At 40.2% G+C, this 18,193-nt stretch overlaps 2 protein-coding genes across 2 annotated transcripts; both read left to right on the forward strand.

The window, feature by feature from the left end:
- Nucleotides 1–8,625: 8,625 nt before the first annotated feature.
- K441DRAFT_590992 (HET-domain-containing protein) lies at nucleotides 8,626–9,615 on the forward strand (the record flags this gene model as incomplete). The annotated part of the gene is made up of 2 exons (XM_067644821.1): nucleotides 8,626–8,763; nucleotides 8,986–9,615. The coding sequence occupies 2 exons, from the start codon at nucleotides 8,626–8,628 to the stop codon at nucleotides 9,613–9,615; spliced, it is 768 nt and encodes a 255-aa protein (XP_067497566.1).
- Nucleotides 9,616–14,778: 5,163 nt separating this feature from the next.
- Nucleotides 14,779–17,344, forward strand: K441DRAFT_621814 (cytochrome P450 alkane hydroxylase-like protein; the record flags this gene model as incomplete). Its single annotated transcript, XM_067645979.1, has 6 exons — nucleotides 14,779–15,573; nucleotides 15,864–16,035; nucleotides 16,092–16,220; nucleotides 16,294–16,669; nucleotides 16,739–16,998; nucleotides 17,107–17,344. Exons 1-6 carry the CDS (start codon nucleotides 15,168–15,170, stop codon nucleotides 17,342–17,344), a joined length of 1,581 nt encoding a protein of 526 aa, XP_067497567.1. The 5' UTR covers nucleotides 14,779–15,167.
- Between the last annotated feature and the right edge of the window lie 849 nt (nucleotides 17,345–18,193).

Raw genomic sequence — 18,193 nt, forward strand, 5'->3', positions numbered from 1 at the left:
AGTACTTAAGCGCTTAGGACACGACGTTAATAGCAAGACCTTAGACCATTTTACACGCTACTACCATTATTATTAAAAACACAGAAAGTTACCTAGTAGATTTAGATTTATAATACGTAATAATATTAATTTTAACTACTTAATCGTGGTTAACATCATATATATTAACGGCGCACCCCTTTTATATATCGTTGATAAAGGAACACGATTTTAGGCTAGTAGATAGCTATAAAATATTAGCGCCAAACATATATAGGATATACTACGAATATGCTAGATCGATATATATTTAGGACCCCCTAATATAATTACATATAATATAGGCAAGAACTTTATAAGTAAGGAATTTAAGTAGTACGCTATAACATTTAGAACGATTATAAAAAGCGTACCCATTAAAGCTTATAACTTAATTGGAATAGTAGAACGCTATTATAGTCCCCTTCGCCGTATATACCGTATTATTACTATAGAACTACCGGATATTAATAAAGACATAGCTTTATAAATGGCTTTTAAGGCAATTAACGATTTAGTAGGCCCTAACGGCCTTATACCCACCTTACTAGTATTCGGAGCTTACTCGTGTATAGTAGAATCCAATACACCTAACCCTACAGTTACACAACGAGCTGCAACCCTTAAGAAAGCCATAGAAGAAGTCAAGAAGATTAGAGCCGAACGTTAAGTAGCAGATGCTCTTAATATACATAACGGCCCAAAAATAACCACAATTTATGACCTACTACTTAACTTACTTGTACTAGCATAGAGAGAAGGACCTATAGGCCAGCCTAGTTTCTGGTCAGGTCCCTATAATCTACTTAGTATTAACAATAAGACCTATACTATACAACTCCCTTACGGCCCTGTTAACTTTTGCAGTATAGTTATAAAACTATACTTGCAAAAACCTAGAGATATAGAGGATATATAACCTAATAACGAGAACAAAATACCTTAGTTAATTATAGAACTACCTTAGAAACCTTAACCAGTTAAATAAGGACGAGGTAGACTACGCAAGTATCCTATTATAGTTAATACTATAAATATATCCATATACTTATAAGATAAAAATAAGACTAATAGTTAGTTTACAGCCTTATAATAGAAAGAGGTTAAGGGACTACTTAAGAAAAGAGTCTTTAAACTGGTTAATCTTAAAGACGTACCTTAAGGCAATAGAGTATTTAACTCTAGATTTATTAATAAAATTAAAAATCCTGGTACTAATAAGGCCTTTAAAAAATTGAGACTAGTTGTATAGGCTTATAACGACTTAGAAAAAGGCCTTGTTTTAACTTAATTACCTACAATTTAACAAGTTAGCTAACACCTTATTCTCTATATTACGGCCATAACTTAGACTAATAATATATACCTCTACCTACAAGATATCTTATAAGCCTATATTTAGTTAATTACGAAACTAAATTAAGACTTCTATATCTAAGCACCTCTTAAACTTAGTATAGCACTTAGAGTCTTACAAGGCACAATCCTTAAGGTCGTTAGACCTTTATACGGCATTCCAGAAGTAGGCAATTATTAGTTTAAGACTTACTATAACCACTATACCAAAGAACTAAATATAAGCTAATCCACTTATAACCCCTGCCTACTTTACCTTAATAACCCTATAAACTTTAAAATAGTTAGTCTATAGACTAATAACACCCTCCTATTAGCTAACTTAGTTTTTACAGCTTTAAAATAGGAGAAGATTAAGAAAACTAAGTTCCTAACTAAGAAACGTAAGCAACTTATACTAGAGCACCTAATTAAGTTTAACGGAGGCATTATCTAATAATAGGACCATATAATTACACTTATATAGGAACGCTAATATTAGAACCTAACCCTTATTAATATTAAGAAAGCTATTACAACAACCAGTTCTAGAGGCACTATTTATATAGCACTTACACCTAAAGATTAATACGTCGCTTAACGAGCAAGAGAAGCTTATATTATATCCATATATTAGCCTAAAGCTTCTTTTAATTTATCCTACGCTGCCTAGGTAATTAACCCTAATAAGAAAAATACAAAACTACTTAACAAGAGAATTTAGTGGCAAATTAAGAACTTAATAAGAGGTTTAAGTTTTATAAAGCTTAATATAGAGACACTTTAACTGCTTATATTTACTAATTCCTTATTTATAAATAATAAGGACCTCTTATTATAGATTAGACATATCCTAGTACTAGCAGACTTATTAAATAAGGCGAATATTGTTTATTAGTCCTTAGTTAAGTGCAAGAGAGTCACTAGAAGCGTACTAGCCTCCAAACTATACGCCATAGCCTATAGTTTTGATATTGGCGCTGTAATTAAGGCTATAGTTAAATTACAACTTAATATTAGCCTACCGCTTATCCTTTACACCAATTCCAAATTGACTTATAAATATCTTGTTAAGCTAGGAACTACGTAAGAGAAACGACTTATAATTAATATTATATACCTACGCCAGTTATATAAAAGACGTAAGATAGCTAAAGTTAAGTAGATTAACGGAGATAGCAACCCTATAGACGCTATAACCAAAAGTAAACCATTATTAGCCCTTAAGCGACTTATTAATACAAACCAAATTAAGTTAAGGATAGTAGAATGGGTAGAATATACTACATTAGCGACTTAGCCAGTTAAGGCGTAAGTATAACAAAGAGGGTGTATATAAGCCTAAAAGGGCAAGCAGCACTATTTAAAGTTATATATATTCTCCGCGTTACGTAACCGTAATCTACGGCAATCTACGGCAATCTGTAGTAATCTGCTTATACTTATAACACTACCTAGTACCGTTATAACCTATAGCGTAATAGCAAGGAAGGAAGGAAAGAGAAGTGCGTATATAGATTTTCGAATTGTATAGTTATAGGATATTAGCTCTTCGCATTTTCTAAAGTACTCCCAGTATAGCTAGAAGTATTAGATATATCGTGAGGACGACTAAGACACTAGTAGTAAGCGAGCTAATAGCAATTTTCCATCCTAGGGATAGAAAATCGTAATTAGCTGGTAGGAGTTACGGGAGAACACGCGATAAGCTTTATCTCTTGCGACGCGTAGATCTTAGAGAATTAATCATCCACTAATAACACCGCATAGTGCATATCATTGTGATATATGTATTCTACACGTTTTTAATGCATACTAACACTAAGTTTTCCATTTTTCTTTAGTATAAACAATACTGGATATCCCGCTAATAATTGTAATAGTCTAATATATCCCTTTTATAAGTTCTCCTAGATAAACTCCTTAAGCGCCACTAACTCGGTTTTAGTAAGCTTATAGATTAAAAAGAACTTTAGACTAGTTCCTAGTTTTAACTCTATCTTATAATCCTATACTGCATATTCTAATAGCTTTTTACTTTCCGGTAACTATAGCTTTTTACTATACTTATAGTATTTCTTTAGTATATAACTTAATCCCTAATTAGTCTCTTTATATATCGCTTTAACTTAGTACTATACTATCTTAGTTTATTATCGCATCTTATATTATTATATATCTTTAATATTAACCTAACCTATAACCTAATTAATTCTTAGATTATATTTCTATAACTAAGGCATTCCTAATACTGCCTTATTATTCCCCAATAGTAATATATTAAAAGATATCTTAATTTATCTCCCTTTAATAGTTATCTAAATTGGTCCTATTTCTAGATTAATAATGCCTCCTCCGTAGGCTATTAAATCTCTTAAGATCGTAACTAATAAATAAAGGTGCTCTTTTTACCTATATAGTAGCCCTATCCTTCTAACTACTACTAGTAAGATATAGTTCCTTATTACTCCACTATCTACTAATACTTTAAACTGTTAATCTTACTATTTAACTTATAAATTTAAGTATCGTCCTTAAATTCCTTTAAGGGTCTGAGGCTCTACTACTAGCTTCCTCTAGTTCTATAGGCCTCTACTTTTCCTAATTATTAGCTGCTAGATCTAGTTTATACTTAGTCCACTTTTAGCCAATACTTAGTTCGCTTCTTTTCTTCAATATACTATAGATAGGTATTCTCTGGACATTCCTACCATTATTATCCATCTAGGTATTCTTCCATAAGGAATCTTCCTAGTTAAAGTATTAAGTCTCCTAACTCCTAAACTTCTACTAAATGCTAGCTATGTATATACTTAGCATTTTTATACTATCGCTTATCTAGCGCCTAATATATCCTTATAGGGTATTTCCGGTTTTTTTTCTTTTAGATTTCTGTATATCTTATATATATCGTCTACGCATGCGATCTATAATAGCGTATAGTATACTAAGTGCTTTAGGTTAACTCTTAACTCGTCTTTATTCTTAAGTTTAAACCTTTATTATATTAATCTAAACGTTGCGACTTTATTTATAGGTACTAAGATACATCTCTTACTTCTCCAGTCCTTTAATTGTTCCTCTAGATCCTTTAACGTTATAATTAAGGCTCCCTTAATATAATTTATTACCTTTTCTATAATTAGGTGGTTTTGGATAACTCTCTTATCTAACTATATATAGAAATCTTCCTACTTATTATTATATCGTTGCCTATACCACTTTTAGTATAGCTGTTAGAGTATATACAGCTTATCTATAAGGAAGTATCTTCTTATTGCTACGTTATAACAGCCCTTTATATATTGTTCTTTAAACCTAGTTAAAATCCCTAGATCCTCTTCGTTTTCTAATTTAGTAAGCTACTTAGCTCTTAGTGTGCCTATCTTTAGCCTATTAGTAATTCTTTATACTAGTACTCTATCTTATATACGACCTATTATACTAGATCTTATATCTAGTTTCTATTCTTACTATATAAGGATTCTTGCTTTAAACTTATCCATAGTTTCTTATTATTTACGTCTTATAATTAAATCCTTAAAGTTCTCTTGCTTCTTAATCGCTATATTAACTTTTTAATCTTTAAGCTAAATACTTTATTCACCTAGTAAGTCTTCTAGGTCTATATATCTGTCTCTTAATCTAACTACTGTTTATACTACAGATTCTTAAATCTATAAAGAAGCCTCTTACCTCTTACTTATAGGTATCCTTATTTATACTCTAAATTCTTAATCCCTTAGATTCTTTAATCCTAAGCTTACTTCTTTTTTAAGCTTAGCTTCAGCCTTAGTCCAACTAAGCTTTACTAGTATTTGTATTTTGTTTTAAGAATCTTAAATCTTACTTATCTTATCTTAAGAGTCTTGTACTTTAAGGAAACTTCATCCTAAGCTTATTTATATATCACTAAACTAAGCCATTGCTCTACTCTATCGGTTTTCGTCTATTATAGGTCTCTAAGCATACCTCATCTTATCTTAAGAATCTTAGTTATCTCTTATCTTGTCTTAAAAATCTTAAGCCTTTAGCCTTTTACCTTTATTAAGTAGTAAGCTAGTACAAGTAGTCATCTACTTACTTAATCGTCTTTAGATGTTGCTCCTTCCGTCTTATAAAGCAATAGATGCTATATCTAACGGTGTTATAATACCCGTTACTAAACCTTACTTTATAGCGGTCTCAGTCTCTACTTCTGTTGCGTTATTAAGGTTTAGATACCCTTAGTTAGTTCCTTTACTATCCTTATCGCTATTAATTAATAAGTACTCTAACTCTATTATTATTATTACTAATCTTTATCTATATATTACTGTAATATCTTAATCTAGCTTATAAAGTCAATCTTATTCTTTATCTAACTCTTTAGTTCCTTTAAGTCCTCTTAACTCTAGCTCTTATGGCCAATAGCTTATACTATACTTAGCGTCTTTATAAATTTAGTATACGTTATTATAACAAAACGCAAAACTTTTAATTAAATATTCTTTTATTCCTTATAGTATACTATTATCCCTCTATATATATGTGTTATATACTATTAGCCTAGTTCCCTTTACTACATAGTAACTCTAACCACTTTTATAGTCTCTAGCGAAATGACCCTATTTTCCACAATTTATATAAGCTCCGTCTTTAAACCATTACTTTTATTATAGAGTCCGCTCAAACATCTTCTACTACTAAGATCCTTAGTTTAGCCTATACTCCCTAAACCTTTAATTACTTAATCCTTATCCTCTAGGTTTCTATAGTTTCTTACTCTATCTCTTATAGGCTTCTCTAGTACTACTTAGGTCTATTAGCTCTACGCTATACTATATTTTCTAACTTAGCTTTAGTTGTTGCGTACTCTACGCCTTATATAACTATAGAACTCTGTCCTAACCTTACTTAGTCTATTCCCTTTAGTAGATCCTATTATTAATCTTTATTACTTAATCTATTAGTTCCCTTAAAGTGTTTATATCTTCTATTAGGATAATCGCGTCCTAGACTTTAGCCTTAAGTCCCTATTTATACTATGCCATAAGCGCCTTGTTATTCCACTTAACTTATATAGCTAGCGTTTGGAACTATATTATATACTTAATTACTAAGGTTTGTTACGTAATATCTTAGAGTTTTTTTTCTACTATAGTCGTTGCCTCTAGATCTCTAAACATTTATATAAGTCGCTCCGCGAATCCACTTTAGCTTAAGAACATAAACCGTACTTCTTAGTTTGTAGTTATTATTCCATTTATTTATATCTCTGTAAGGTAAGGCTTAAATCATTTAAGTACTCTTCCTAATAAGAACAATCCTATATACGCTACTTAATCCATAGGTATTAGTAGCTTAGCTCCCTCTTATAAAACCTTAAAGTGCATTTGCATAAGAAATCCTTTAAACTTTAATCTTTCTCCTAAGAATCTCTTAATTAATAGTAGCTTAATCTTTGCTACTCCTATCCTATTAATCCTATTTTTAAGTGTTACATTATTTTCCGTTAACTAGTTAACTATCTCTTATAACTAACCTACTGTTACGGGTTATTATAAGTCAGTGTTTACTATACTAGTATTATTACCTAATCTTAAAGTAGTTGCCGCCGTTAATAGCGTCATAGTAGCTGCTTTTAGTGGCATATTATTCGACTTATTAACTATAACCTAGTAGTAATTATGTAACGGAACCTTGTAGCTTATACTATAGTAGGTTCTATTAATAGGCTCAGTATATAGAAACAGATAAGTTAACAATATAATAATAACTAGTGGAGTAGTTGCCTAATAGATTAACTCTAATTATATTCTAAGAATTACTATAAAGAGAGAACTATCTAGGTAGGGACTATGGTCCTTTAAATATATAACCATACTCCTAAGAAATCCCTTCGCTATGTAAGGTATATAAGGTATATAAGGTACGCGAGACGTTCCTTATAGAGCTTATAGAGCTTATAGAGCTTATTATATAACCTTGGTTACCATTCCTCGTTATATAGTTCCACAGGCTTTATCCTAGACCGTGCCTGTATTAACCAACTAGCTTCTTCCGACTCCTCTTCAAGTAGTCGTAACATTATACTTAAAGCATCCGTAACATACGTCGGTACCCCCCACGTTCTTACATCCTACGTTCCGAACTTATAACACGTGACTTGTTATATAACTCGGCTACCCCTTATCCTATGGTTTAATCGGTTCTAGCGCCTCCCGCGCTTCTACCACTAGTCCGTTTATGTCCTCTCTTGGTAGCCGTACTACCGCTAATATAAGGTCCATAATACTATCGTCCTCCTCTCTATCTTTATCCTTAAAGTTATAATAAAACTTTATACTATAAAAATTATAAATTACATTAATTACAATTTATTTTATTTTATTATTAGCTTTTTATAGTTATAAATCTACTTTTATTATATAGAATTGTTTATTTTAATAGGGTATATACTGCCAAGTAAGCCTTGCTTAGGCTATAGCACGTGATAATTGTCTGGGAATGAGATAATTGTACAGGCTTGTGGCTCGTCTACTCAATCTCATGCGAAAGGTCTCTAATGTATGGAGCCCGATCGCTCGAGAAGATATCTACAAGGTAGCCCGTGCATTGGCCCGTACGCGTCGCCGGGCTCAAGAGACTGCCCGCCTACCCCCCTACTAATAGAAAGCTTGGTTTGAGCTTGAGGGCAAAGAGCTAACATTATAACAGCTGCGTTTGGGTTCGAGCCCGACACGAGAAACGAAAATGTCATGATTGATCAAGGAACGGATTATCCCGGAAAAGTAACTTACCCGCGTTCTTATACTCACCTCTCCTGCTTATGAACAGATATAATGAGTTGGACCATCGCGAATACATGACGTAGAAGGCGTATTGCCCCTCATTCATACGCCCAGGCTTTAGTGCGGAAAGACGTAACCACTTTGAGAAGAGAAACAGTCAGTCTGTAATCTCAAAATTTTTAATTAACGCCATATTTACCCCACATATTGCAATAGTAGTATTTTACGAATATAACTTCTATAAACAAATCCGTGATATTAAGCGCAGAGTTGTGGGTATATTTGCGATAAAACACCAAGAAATTCGGCATCCTGAAGCAGGCCACGACCTTTCGTATCAATCCTTGGCCTCAGGCGCGTGACTCGTCTTATCTACCTTGAGTAAATGCTCTAGCATCTTGCAGCTCCCAGTTGGGAATTAAGATATTTCCTGTTTCTATTATAATCGTTTCACCCTTGCCAAGCATTATCCCACTAGAATCCGCGGTTCAATGTGACGATGCGTTTGTTGAATAGTAGAACCTTCAAGCTGGAAACGTTTCAGAACGTAACAGAAACCCCACCCTACGCTATTCTGTCTCATAGGTGGGAGGAAGAAGAAGTAACATTTGATGATCTCCAGGAGCGAGATTACAGCGTGGATGCTTGGGAATTACAACAGCGTTTCCAGAACTTAGAGCGTCGATTTGAAGCCTTACAATGCCAGCTAAATAGTCAACCGCAGGGGTTCCAGGATGGACATATGCTCGAGGTTGCTAGACCCGGTAACTCAGACAATCTGCAAAATTTTCAGAAAAGCGGGCAAGATGAGAGCGGTTCTGGGTTGACCTATCCGCATTTATGCCGTGCTATACAAAAGAAGGGCTTCTTAAAAGTCGCAAACTGTTGCAAGGCAGCCGAGCAGTTTGGTATCTTCTATATTTGGATCGATACATGCTGTATAAACCAGAACAGTAGCTCCGATCTCTCCGAATCAATCAACTCAATGTTCGCGTGGTACCGAAACGCGAGACTATGCATAGCTTACCTCTTCGACGTCGCTCAAGGCCTCAACACTCCCCAAACGATAAGGCCTACAACAGGGAGGTTGGGTGGATTCAATGACTCACAATGGTTCAGTAGAGGATGGACATTGCAGGAATTGATTGCGCCCAAGGAAGTCTGGTTCTACGACAAACACTGGAAATTGCTAGGCATTAGATCGAGATTGGCGTCTCGTATCTCCAAAATTACTAGAATCGCCGAACCTGTACTTCAAAAACACCAACTAGAAGAGCTTCAATCTTTTAGTGTTTCTGCAAGACTTTCCTGGGCGGCAGGGCGGCAGACCACCAGGTCAGAGGACCGAGCATATTCTCTCATGGGCTTATTCGGCGTAAATATGCCGACAATATACGGCGAAGGGCTGAAGGCAGCATTTTTTAGGTTGCAGAAAGAGATATTTAATGCATTTCCCGATCACAGCGTTTTTGCATGGGAATCTGGGTAAGATGTCAGCTACGAGCTTTTACTCCCTATTTGTGCTAATAGAATTTTTTCAGGGCTTTGGCAGGCTTGAAAGATAAAAGACTTATGGGTTTGTTTGCTGAATCCCCTGATGAGTTCGAAAACTCGGGTTCTATCGTGTCTACGCCGTATGAATCCAGTGACTTCCAGGCATTGCCCCTGTTAGACGTCGGGAAAACTTCAGTTTATTCAGCGGCCAGCCATAGGATGCGTGTTCAGCTGCTAGTCCGACATATTGAGGAAAACGAATCGACCAACCTCATATTCCAGGCATGTCTGGCGTGTAAAATTCGAGGTAGTAGCAACGTACCTGCCATACGCTTGGTGTCATCTCAATCGGGACAATATCTTCGAGTTTCTCTGGTTCCAGAGGAGATACCAATTTCTCAAATCCGTATGAGTGCGTGGTCACTAGATGATGTATACATATCTAGGCCTCGCATTGATTTTTCACCTGTGCCGCAGGGTGCATTAACAGATAGAGGGAGCCTCATCATTCGCCTAAATGATGAAAATCTTACGCAATCCGGGTTTGAAATTACTCTCTGTTCTTGGGACCTGTGGACTGATAAAACCAGCGGAAGGAAGATATTTACAATTTCAGAGTCCGATCACGGTTATGCAATTATATATCGGAATAGGAATACGAGGGAAGTTTTCGCAGTACGACTGAAGATTACATGGCGCAGTCTCGTGGCGAACATCGTTGATGATTTGCCAACATCTGATTTTGGCCGGCCAATTAAAATCATGGAATCAGATATTAAGAGTCGCACATGGCATGACTTGTCAATCTGTATGGCCAACGCGCAGTTGAAGACTGGGAAGCATGTCTTTGTAAATCTTGAAGATTCTATAAACTTGGTTTCTGCGAATTTAATGATTGGTATTGCGAGTACATCACTCTAATGCAGGTTAGTTGAGTATATTTAGTTCTACCCCACTTGGCAGAGGCAAGATATTATAGCTTTTCTTAATAACCGACCTCGGGGTGGAATTAGTCTACATAGAACTTAATAGGCTTAGGGGCGATATTTGCCACCTATTTAAAAGATTTCAATAAAGAACATGGTAAAATTAAAAAAAAATATATATAGGGTTATAAGGAAATAATGTATTTAACTATAACTTTAAACAATAGGAATTAATAGAAAACTTTAAGAGAGGGCTTAAGCGATAAGACTAAGCAGCTTTAGGCCTACCTTATACTCTTAGTGCTCTGGTTAATCCAAAAGGGGTATTCTTAACTTATTAAATATCCTTCTTAAACTCTAACGGTATAAACTAGCCTAATTGTAAACTAGCCTAATCACTAACCCTAATACTCTTTACTTAGTCTCCTCTTCTTCCTACCTTTAACCCGCGCTACCCTCCCCTTTTCTCTAGTACCTTTTCCCTTTCTATATTATTTTGACCCGAGGTACGAGTGGTCTATATTTTCGGGTTGGGGGTCCTGGAATTCAAACCCCGCCAAGCTAGCTTCTGATTGGTTGGAAAGTAGACTTCTAATTNGTTAGAAAAAAAGCGCGCGCGGTAAGTTAGGGCAGAATCCACGTNANGAACATNAAAAATATTGAGTTCTACCAAAGCTCTGCAAAAGCTCTGNACTNAGCTCTACNAAAGCCCTNNAAAAGCTCTGCACGAAGCTCNGTACAAAGCTCTGCAAAAGCTCTACTAAAGGCTTTGCAGCACCTCTGCCCACCCAGTGTACTGGCCACTCAGTGAATGGAGCATAGTGCGCAGTGGGGTCCAAGAGGGTCTCCCCCTTAAAGCTCTGCTCGAAGCTCTGCTTAAAGCTTTACTTAAAGCCTATATNGAGCTCCAAAGCTCTACTAACACGCAGCACTAATATACTAGGAAGGTTCTGCAATCAGCCTATACGGTTAATCGCCGTACAATCGTCTCTACGAACGGCTCTACGAACGGCTCCACGAACGGCTCCACGAACGGCTTTACGAACGGCTTTACGAACGGCTTTACGAACGGCTCTACAAACGTCTACACGATCGCCCGTACGAACGTCCATACAACTGCCCATGCGATCGTCTCTACAAACGTCTCTACAATTGATCACCCGTACGAGCGTCTGCTCCCTACACGCCTACACATGGCTCTATAGAAGCTCTACACAAAGCTCTGCACAAAGCTCTACACAAAGCTCTACACAAAGCTCTGCAAAAGCTCTACTAAAAGCTCTACTAAAGTCTCTACTAAAAGCTCTACTAAAGTCTCTACTAAAGCCTCTGTAAGAGCTCTGCCCATGCGGTTAATGGAGCACGTAGTGCGCAGGGGGTCCAAGGGGGTCTCCCCCTTGAAGCTCTGCTCGAAGCTCTGCTCGAAGCTCTGCTCGAAGCTTTGCTTAAAGCCCTATACAGAGCTCTAAAGCTCTACTAACTCGCAGCACTAATATACTAGGAAGGTTCTGCAATCAGCCGTATAACCACCCATACGATTAATCGCCGTATAATTGTCTCTACAAACGGCTCTACAAACGGCTCTATAAACGTCTACACGATCGCCCGTACAAACGCCCGTATAAACGCCCATATAAACGATCAATTAAACGTCCATATGATTAATTAATCAAATGTCTATACAATTGCCTATACGATCGTCTCTATAAACGTCTCTACAATTGATCGCCCGTACGAACGTCTGCACGCCTGCATGTAGCTCTATAGAAGATCTATACGAAGCTTTACACGAAGCTCTACACGAAGCTCTGCAAAAGCTCTACCAAACGCTCTACTAAAGCCTCTGCAAGAGCTCTGTCTATGCAGTAAATGGAGCACGTAGTGCGCAGGGGGGGTCTAAGGGGGTCTCCCCCTTGAGCTTAAAGCTTTACTCGAAGCTCTACTCGAAGCTCTACTTAAAGCTCTACTTAAAGCTTAATACGGAGCTCTAAAGCTCTACTAACACGCAGCACTGATATACTAGGAAGGCTCTATAATCGTCTACACGAATAGCTCTACAAACGGCTCTACGAACGCCTATATAATTAGTTAATTAATTAATTAATTGCCTATATAAACGCCTATATAATTAATTAATTAATTAACTAAACGCCTGTATAAACGTTTCTACAAACGGCTCTATAAATAGCTCTATGTACGGCTTTACGCACAGCTCTATAAACGTCCATATAATTAATTAATTAATTAATTGCCTATACAAACGCCTATATAAATAATTAATTAAACGCCTATATAATTGCCTATACAATTATCTCTATAAATATCTCTGCAATTAATCGCCAGAATAAACGGCTGCACGTCTGTACGTCTGTATATGGCTCTGCGCAAGGCTCTATACAAAGCTCCGTATAAGGCTCTACCAAAGCTCTACATAAGGCTCTACTAAAGCCCTGCACAAGGCTCTACCAAAGCTCTACATAAGGCTCTATTAAAGCTCTACATAAGGCTCTACCTAAAGCTTACCCCCTACTGCAAAGCATGACGGAGGTATAAGATTTACGAAATAAATCTATACCTACTAGTATATGTTAATTAAGCTCTATACAATAAGGCTCTAAATTAAAGCTTTGTATTAATTAATCGGCTTATTAACTATAAAGTCGGGTCAAAATTTTCGTTGGGGGGTACTAACGATCCGCATGTTTAACTACTAAATTAGCCCTAAGTCCTACATAGCTCTCCCTAACCTTTACTTTATCTAACCTCCTCCCCGCTATTCCCGCCCTCCTTACTAACTCCCTATCTCTGTCGCCTACATCCTATACAATACCTAAATCGCCCTAAAATAAGCGCCCCTCTACCTCCCTACCCTAACTACTTACTAACCTCCATAATCGCCCTAACTCCCCAAACGCTACCGGCTACGTCCGGCCGCCACCTCGCTACCTACCTACCCCGCTAAGACCCCTACTAGCAGCGCTAGCGCCCCTAGCGGCAGTACCGCCACAAACACGAATAAATTGCACGATACTGCGAATCCAAAGACGGAGTTTACGAGCGCCTTAAACGCAAACAGCGCCTACACCTCCTAGTAGGTTAGCGCGTCGTGCATGAACGAGTCCTACGCGTCAAACCGTGCGCTACTGCGCTACAATGCGCGGCACCACACTTTTTCGCCCCTTATAATCGCCACGACAGCTTTAGCGCCGTACAGGTTAAGTATAAGAAAGGCTTATACGGCAACTTAGATAAGTAGCCCAATATAGTCGTAGCGCGCGTCGTATAGGTTACTATACGGGAAGTAATAGGAGGTGACAGGTTTGTACTAAAACCACGCTTCCTGAATGCATCAAAATCGTCATAAGATAGTGTTAAGATTACCGCTTTCGAGCATGTGCTACTGATCCTCTGTCCACATGCGAAGTCGTAGTATGTGGTATGCCATGTGTCCAATCAATATGCCTTGCGCTTCCTTCGAAAGAGATCGTGGCCACAGGCATGAATGTCAATAAATGCAGCAAAAGGTGTCATATATCCAGGTAGTTAATTTCTGTGAGTACAACCATGTATTTTACTTGCAAAGCACTAATGCTCATTCGTTACCCTCTTGACGGAAACTACTACGCCTCACAGGATTTTGATGGCGCTCGGACGCACCGCTCATTTTGGTCCCCCACGTCCCCACATCCTTTCGGAGGATGCATCGCAGATTAATGCACCAACTACAAACGAGCAGCCGACCTAATCCCTTTGTGTGGCAGAAGAGACTTCTCGTATTCGGCGCTTTGGGCGCTCCTGCCTCACCAAAACGCGTCAATATTGCGATGCCGATGAAATACTGCACAAGGCCACCACTAAAAACACCTAACTATATATATACTTAAAGAAGTTGGGCAAAAGGTCGTAATATATGACATCATGACTATAGGTTTCTGCCCTTCCTACATCAACCAGCTGCTAATTATATAGAAAAATCCTCCATTAGAGTCCTCCCCTGAACTGCCACCTATCCGCTTTATACGCGCCCTTAACGTCAATAAGGATAAGCCGGTAAAGGATCAGCTCAAGGTTATAAGGGAGGACGTACTATATACGTTAAATGAGGTATATTAAGTGCTACAAGTGGTTGAACGGTTCAACTAGCGGTTATTCGATATTTAAGCGTCAATGAGGCGCCAGCACCTTGCTGCCGAGAAATCGCACTGACCAGAGGCTTAACACCAAGCTCTATACGGTATAAAGCCTCTGGATTGGCTTATGAGGCGTGCATATACGAAAAGTCCTTGAAATGGTTGCCACACAAAGGGATGGCACCGACTAACATCCAACGAGCAGTTCTTGCGAACATAGTCCACAGCACTAGTCCCGGAAGGGCTGTCATATTACTCTCCATGCACATGAAATTGCACGACGCCGCCCAAGGCCCATATGGCCTTTTATCCTCTCAGGCCTTGCTTCCCGTCTGACGGGCCGTCTTTATGCCTACTACTTCGTAAACCGTCTTACTACAGCAACGCTGTTCAAGGATTCTACGGAGCTGCGCTCCCAGATAGCTGTATACTTACATCTAACTAAATAGCATCACTCCATCCTTATAGACTTAGCTCCCACCACTACCAAGATGCTCGAGCTCATCCTCTCCAACCTAACAGTAACCAACACGCTCCTCTCCCTCTTCGCCGTATATCTCCTCCGCGGGCTCATCCGCAACACGCTCGAATCGCGCCGCATCCGGCGTCTGGGCGCCCGCGCGCCCGTCCGCCGGACTTATATGCCGCTGGGGCTGGACATGCTGTACGGTGCCATCACGAGCGCGCTCGCTGACCGCAACTACGAGTTCTGGCTCGGCGTCTTCACCCAGTACGGCAACCCGGCGAACCCGTGGACTGTCGAGGCCGGCAAGGGCGCCGCGAGGCTCGTGTTTACGGCCGATCCGGAGAATATTAAGGCCTTGTTGGCGACGCAGTTTAAAGATTATGGGAAGGGCGCCAATTTTAATAGGGATTGGCATGATTTTTTGGGGGATAGTGAGTGCAGTCTTTCTTTTTGAGGGTGGTCCGAAAGGATTGGGTTGGAGGGGAGGTGAGAGAAAGGAGGGTTGTGGGCATAGGATGAATGAGCTTGGAAATTCATGATCGGGAGTTGGTGATGATGGCGATGCTAGGGTGGTGATGATGTTGGAAGGGTGGCGATGATGTCGGAAGGGTGGTGATGATGTCGGAAGAGGGGTGATAGTGGGGATGGGAGGCTGATAGATTGGAGGAAGAGTTTTAGGATGGTATGAAGGGACCCAAACATGATGCTAATGATTATACAGGCATCTTCACCACCGATGGAGATAGATGGCACAATTCGCGCCAATTAATTCGACCTCAGTTCATTAAGAATCGATTGAGTGATTTGGATATCTTCGAGAAACATTTTAATGTATTAGTTACCAAACTAGGGGGGAAAGGAGAGGTTGTGGATATCGCGGATTTGTTTTTCAGGTATTTTTGTCTATGGTTGCATATGGCTGAAGTTTTTTAAAATGATACACCCTTAGGTACACCCTTGACGCTGCAACGGATTTCCTGCTTGGCCGAAGCGTAGACAGTCTTGAAAATCCGCAAACCGAGTTTGCACACGCCTTTGCTAAAGCACAGCGCGTACAGAGTCTGATAGCAAGGATGGGGTAGATCTCTTATTCTTCTTTTCCACTTCTTCGCTATTCTTACAGAAGGGTAACTATGCTGAGGCTATAATAGCCCTATAAATTGGGTCCTACCCCGCAAGGCCCTCTTCGACTCCGTTAAGGTTATCGATGACTTTGTAAACTCGTATATTGAAGACGCCCTACGCCTACCCCCCGACGAACTTGAGAAGAAGACGAAAGGAGACTCAGGGTACACCTTTCTTCACGCACTTGCCGCGTACACCAGGGATAGGGTTGCGTTGCGCGATCAGCTTGTTGCAGTCCTGCTTGCAGGCAGAGACACGACAGCTTGTACTCTCAGTTGGGTGGTGTACCAGCTCTCCATCCACTCACATATTGTACAGAAGTTACGTCAAGAGATCCTACAGTATGTAGGACTGGAGAGACTACCAACCTACGACGATCTTAAGTCGATGAAGTACCTGCAGGTAAGCCCGTCCCTCTCGCCATCCCCCTCACCGTATGAACTGTGGGCACATCGCTAACCAACACCCCAGCACATCCTCAACGAAACACTACGCCTCTACCCCGTCGTCCCCTTCAACGTACGCCTGGCCCTGCACGACACGACGCTGCCGCACGGTGGTGGACCTGATGGTAACGAGCCAATTGGTATCTTGAAGGACACCCCGATCGGCTACTCGACGATCATCATGCAGCGCCGCGAGGACCTCTACCCGCCCGTTACGTCCGGCTTCCCGCCTGTTGACCAGTTTGTGCCGGAGAGATGGGACGGGTGGACACCCAAGAGCTGGACGTAAGTGTTTCTCCCCCTTACCTCTAGCATACCCTCTTCTTTCATTAGACTTCCCAGCGCTTAGGGTACCTGTAACTGTGGCTCGGAGGTGTTGACTGAATTACCCAGCTACATCCCCTTCAACGGTGGCCCCCGCATCTGCATCGGACAACAGTTCGCGCTGACCGAGATGGCGTACACCGTCGTGCGACTCTTCCAGCGCTTCGGCACTATCGAGACGCGTATGGACGGGGAGGATCCGGGTATGCACTGCGACATCGTGCTGCAGCCGGCCAAAGTGGTTAAGGTGGCGTTTTTGGATACTGCCGAGGGACAAGGGCAGCAAGGTGTTGGAGGAAAGGTTTAGGATGTTGGATGTTGGACGGTAGGTGTCATGATAACGATTTTCTTGTATCCAATGCCCGGAAATTTAGTAGCTTGCTGCCTACTTCAGCAATTCGTCAGACTTTCCATCAAGTCTAGGCGCTACATCTAAGACCCTTCAATCATAGGGACTCAGCATACGAATACTAGAGTAATAATAAATGTAGGAGCAAAAAGCATTCCCTTTGTTTCATAGTATATGGCATGTATCGTTACCCAAGACCCAAACAGCCAGTGCACGTAGGTTTACAAAATCCTCCCTAGATGAAGCCAGCGTTCCACGTCGTAACCCAATAAGTGCGTCTCTCACAATACTGTCTGGTCTGAATAATCTACCACTAGTTTCCTTGCCTTCATCACTCCTCTCCTGGATATACTTTCCCCTGCCCACCAGCTGGTAGCAGGCTAGAACATTCAAGTCGACACACCCAAAGCGCTACCCCACGCATCCGCAGCCGCCCGCCCCGTCAGCGTATTCGCCGCCGTCGCGGCCGACTCCGCCGCACTGATGGCCCTGGTGCTGGCCTTGCACCCGGCCTGCAGCTGGCTGATAATGAAGCCGGTGATGACCTTGATATTGAGTGTAGAGCCGTGCGTGAACGTCGCCGTGTCGGCCGGCTCGAAGCTGTCCTCCTTGCGGCCGTCGAAGCCCGCGCCGAAGATGATGGTGGGATCGGAGCAGGAGCCGAGGTCGGGATTTGAAGCTCCTACGGCGGCTGCGGGCGTAGCGGCAGCAGTGTCGTTGGAAACTGCGGAGGCCAGGCAAGCACTGGCGGTGCTGTTTGCTGCGGCTGAGGTGGCGGCAGCGATACCGGCGACGGCGGCGTTGATT

The sequence above is a fragment of the Cenococcum geophilum genome, assembly GCF_001692895.1.
Source record: "Cenococcum geophilum 1.58 unplaced genomic scaffold K441scaffold_74, whole genome shotgun sequence".
Classification (NCBI taxonomy): domain Eukaryota; kingdom Fungi; phylum Ascomycota; class Dothideomycetes; order Gloniales; family Gloniaceae; genus Cenococcum; species Cenococcum geophilum.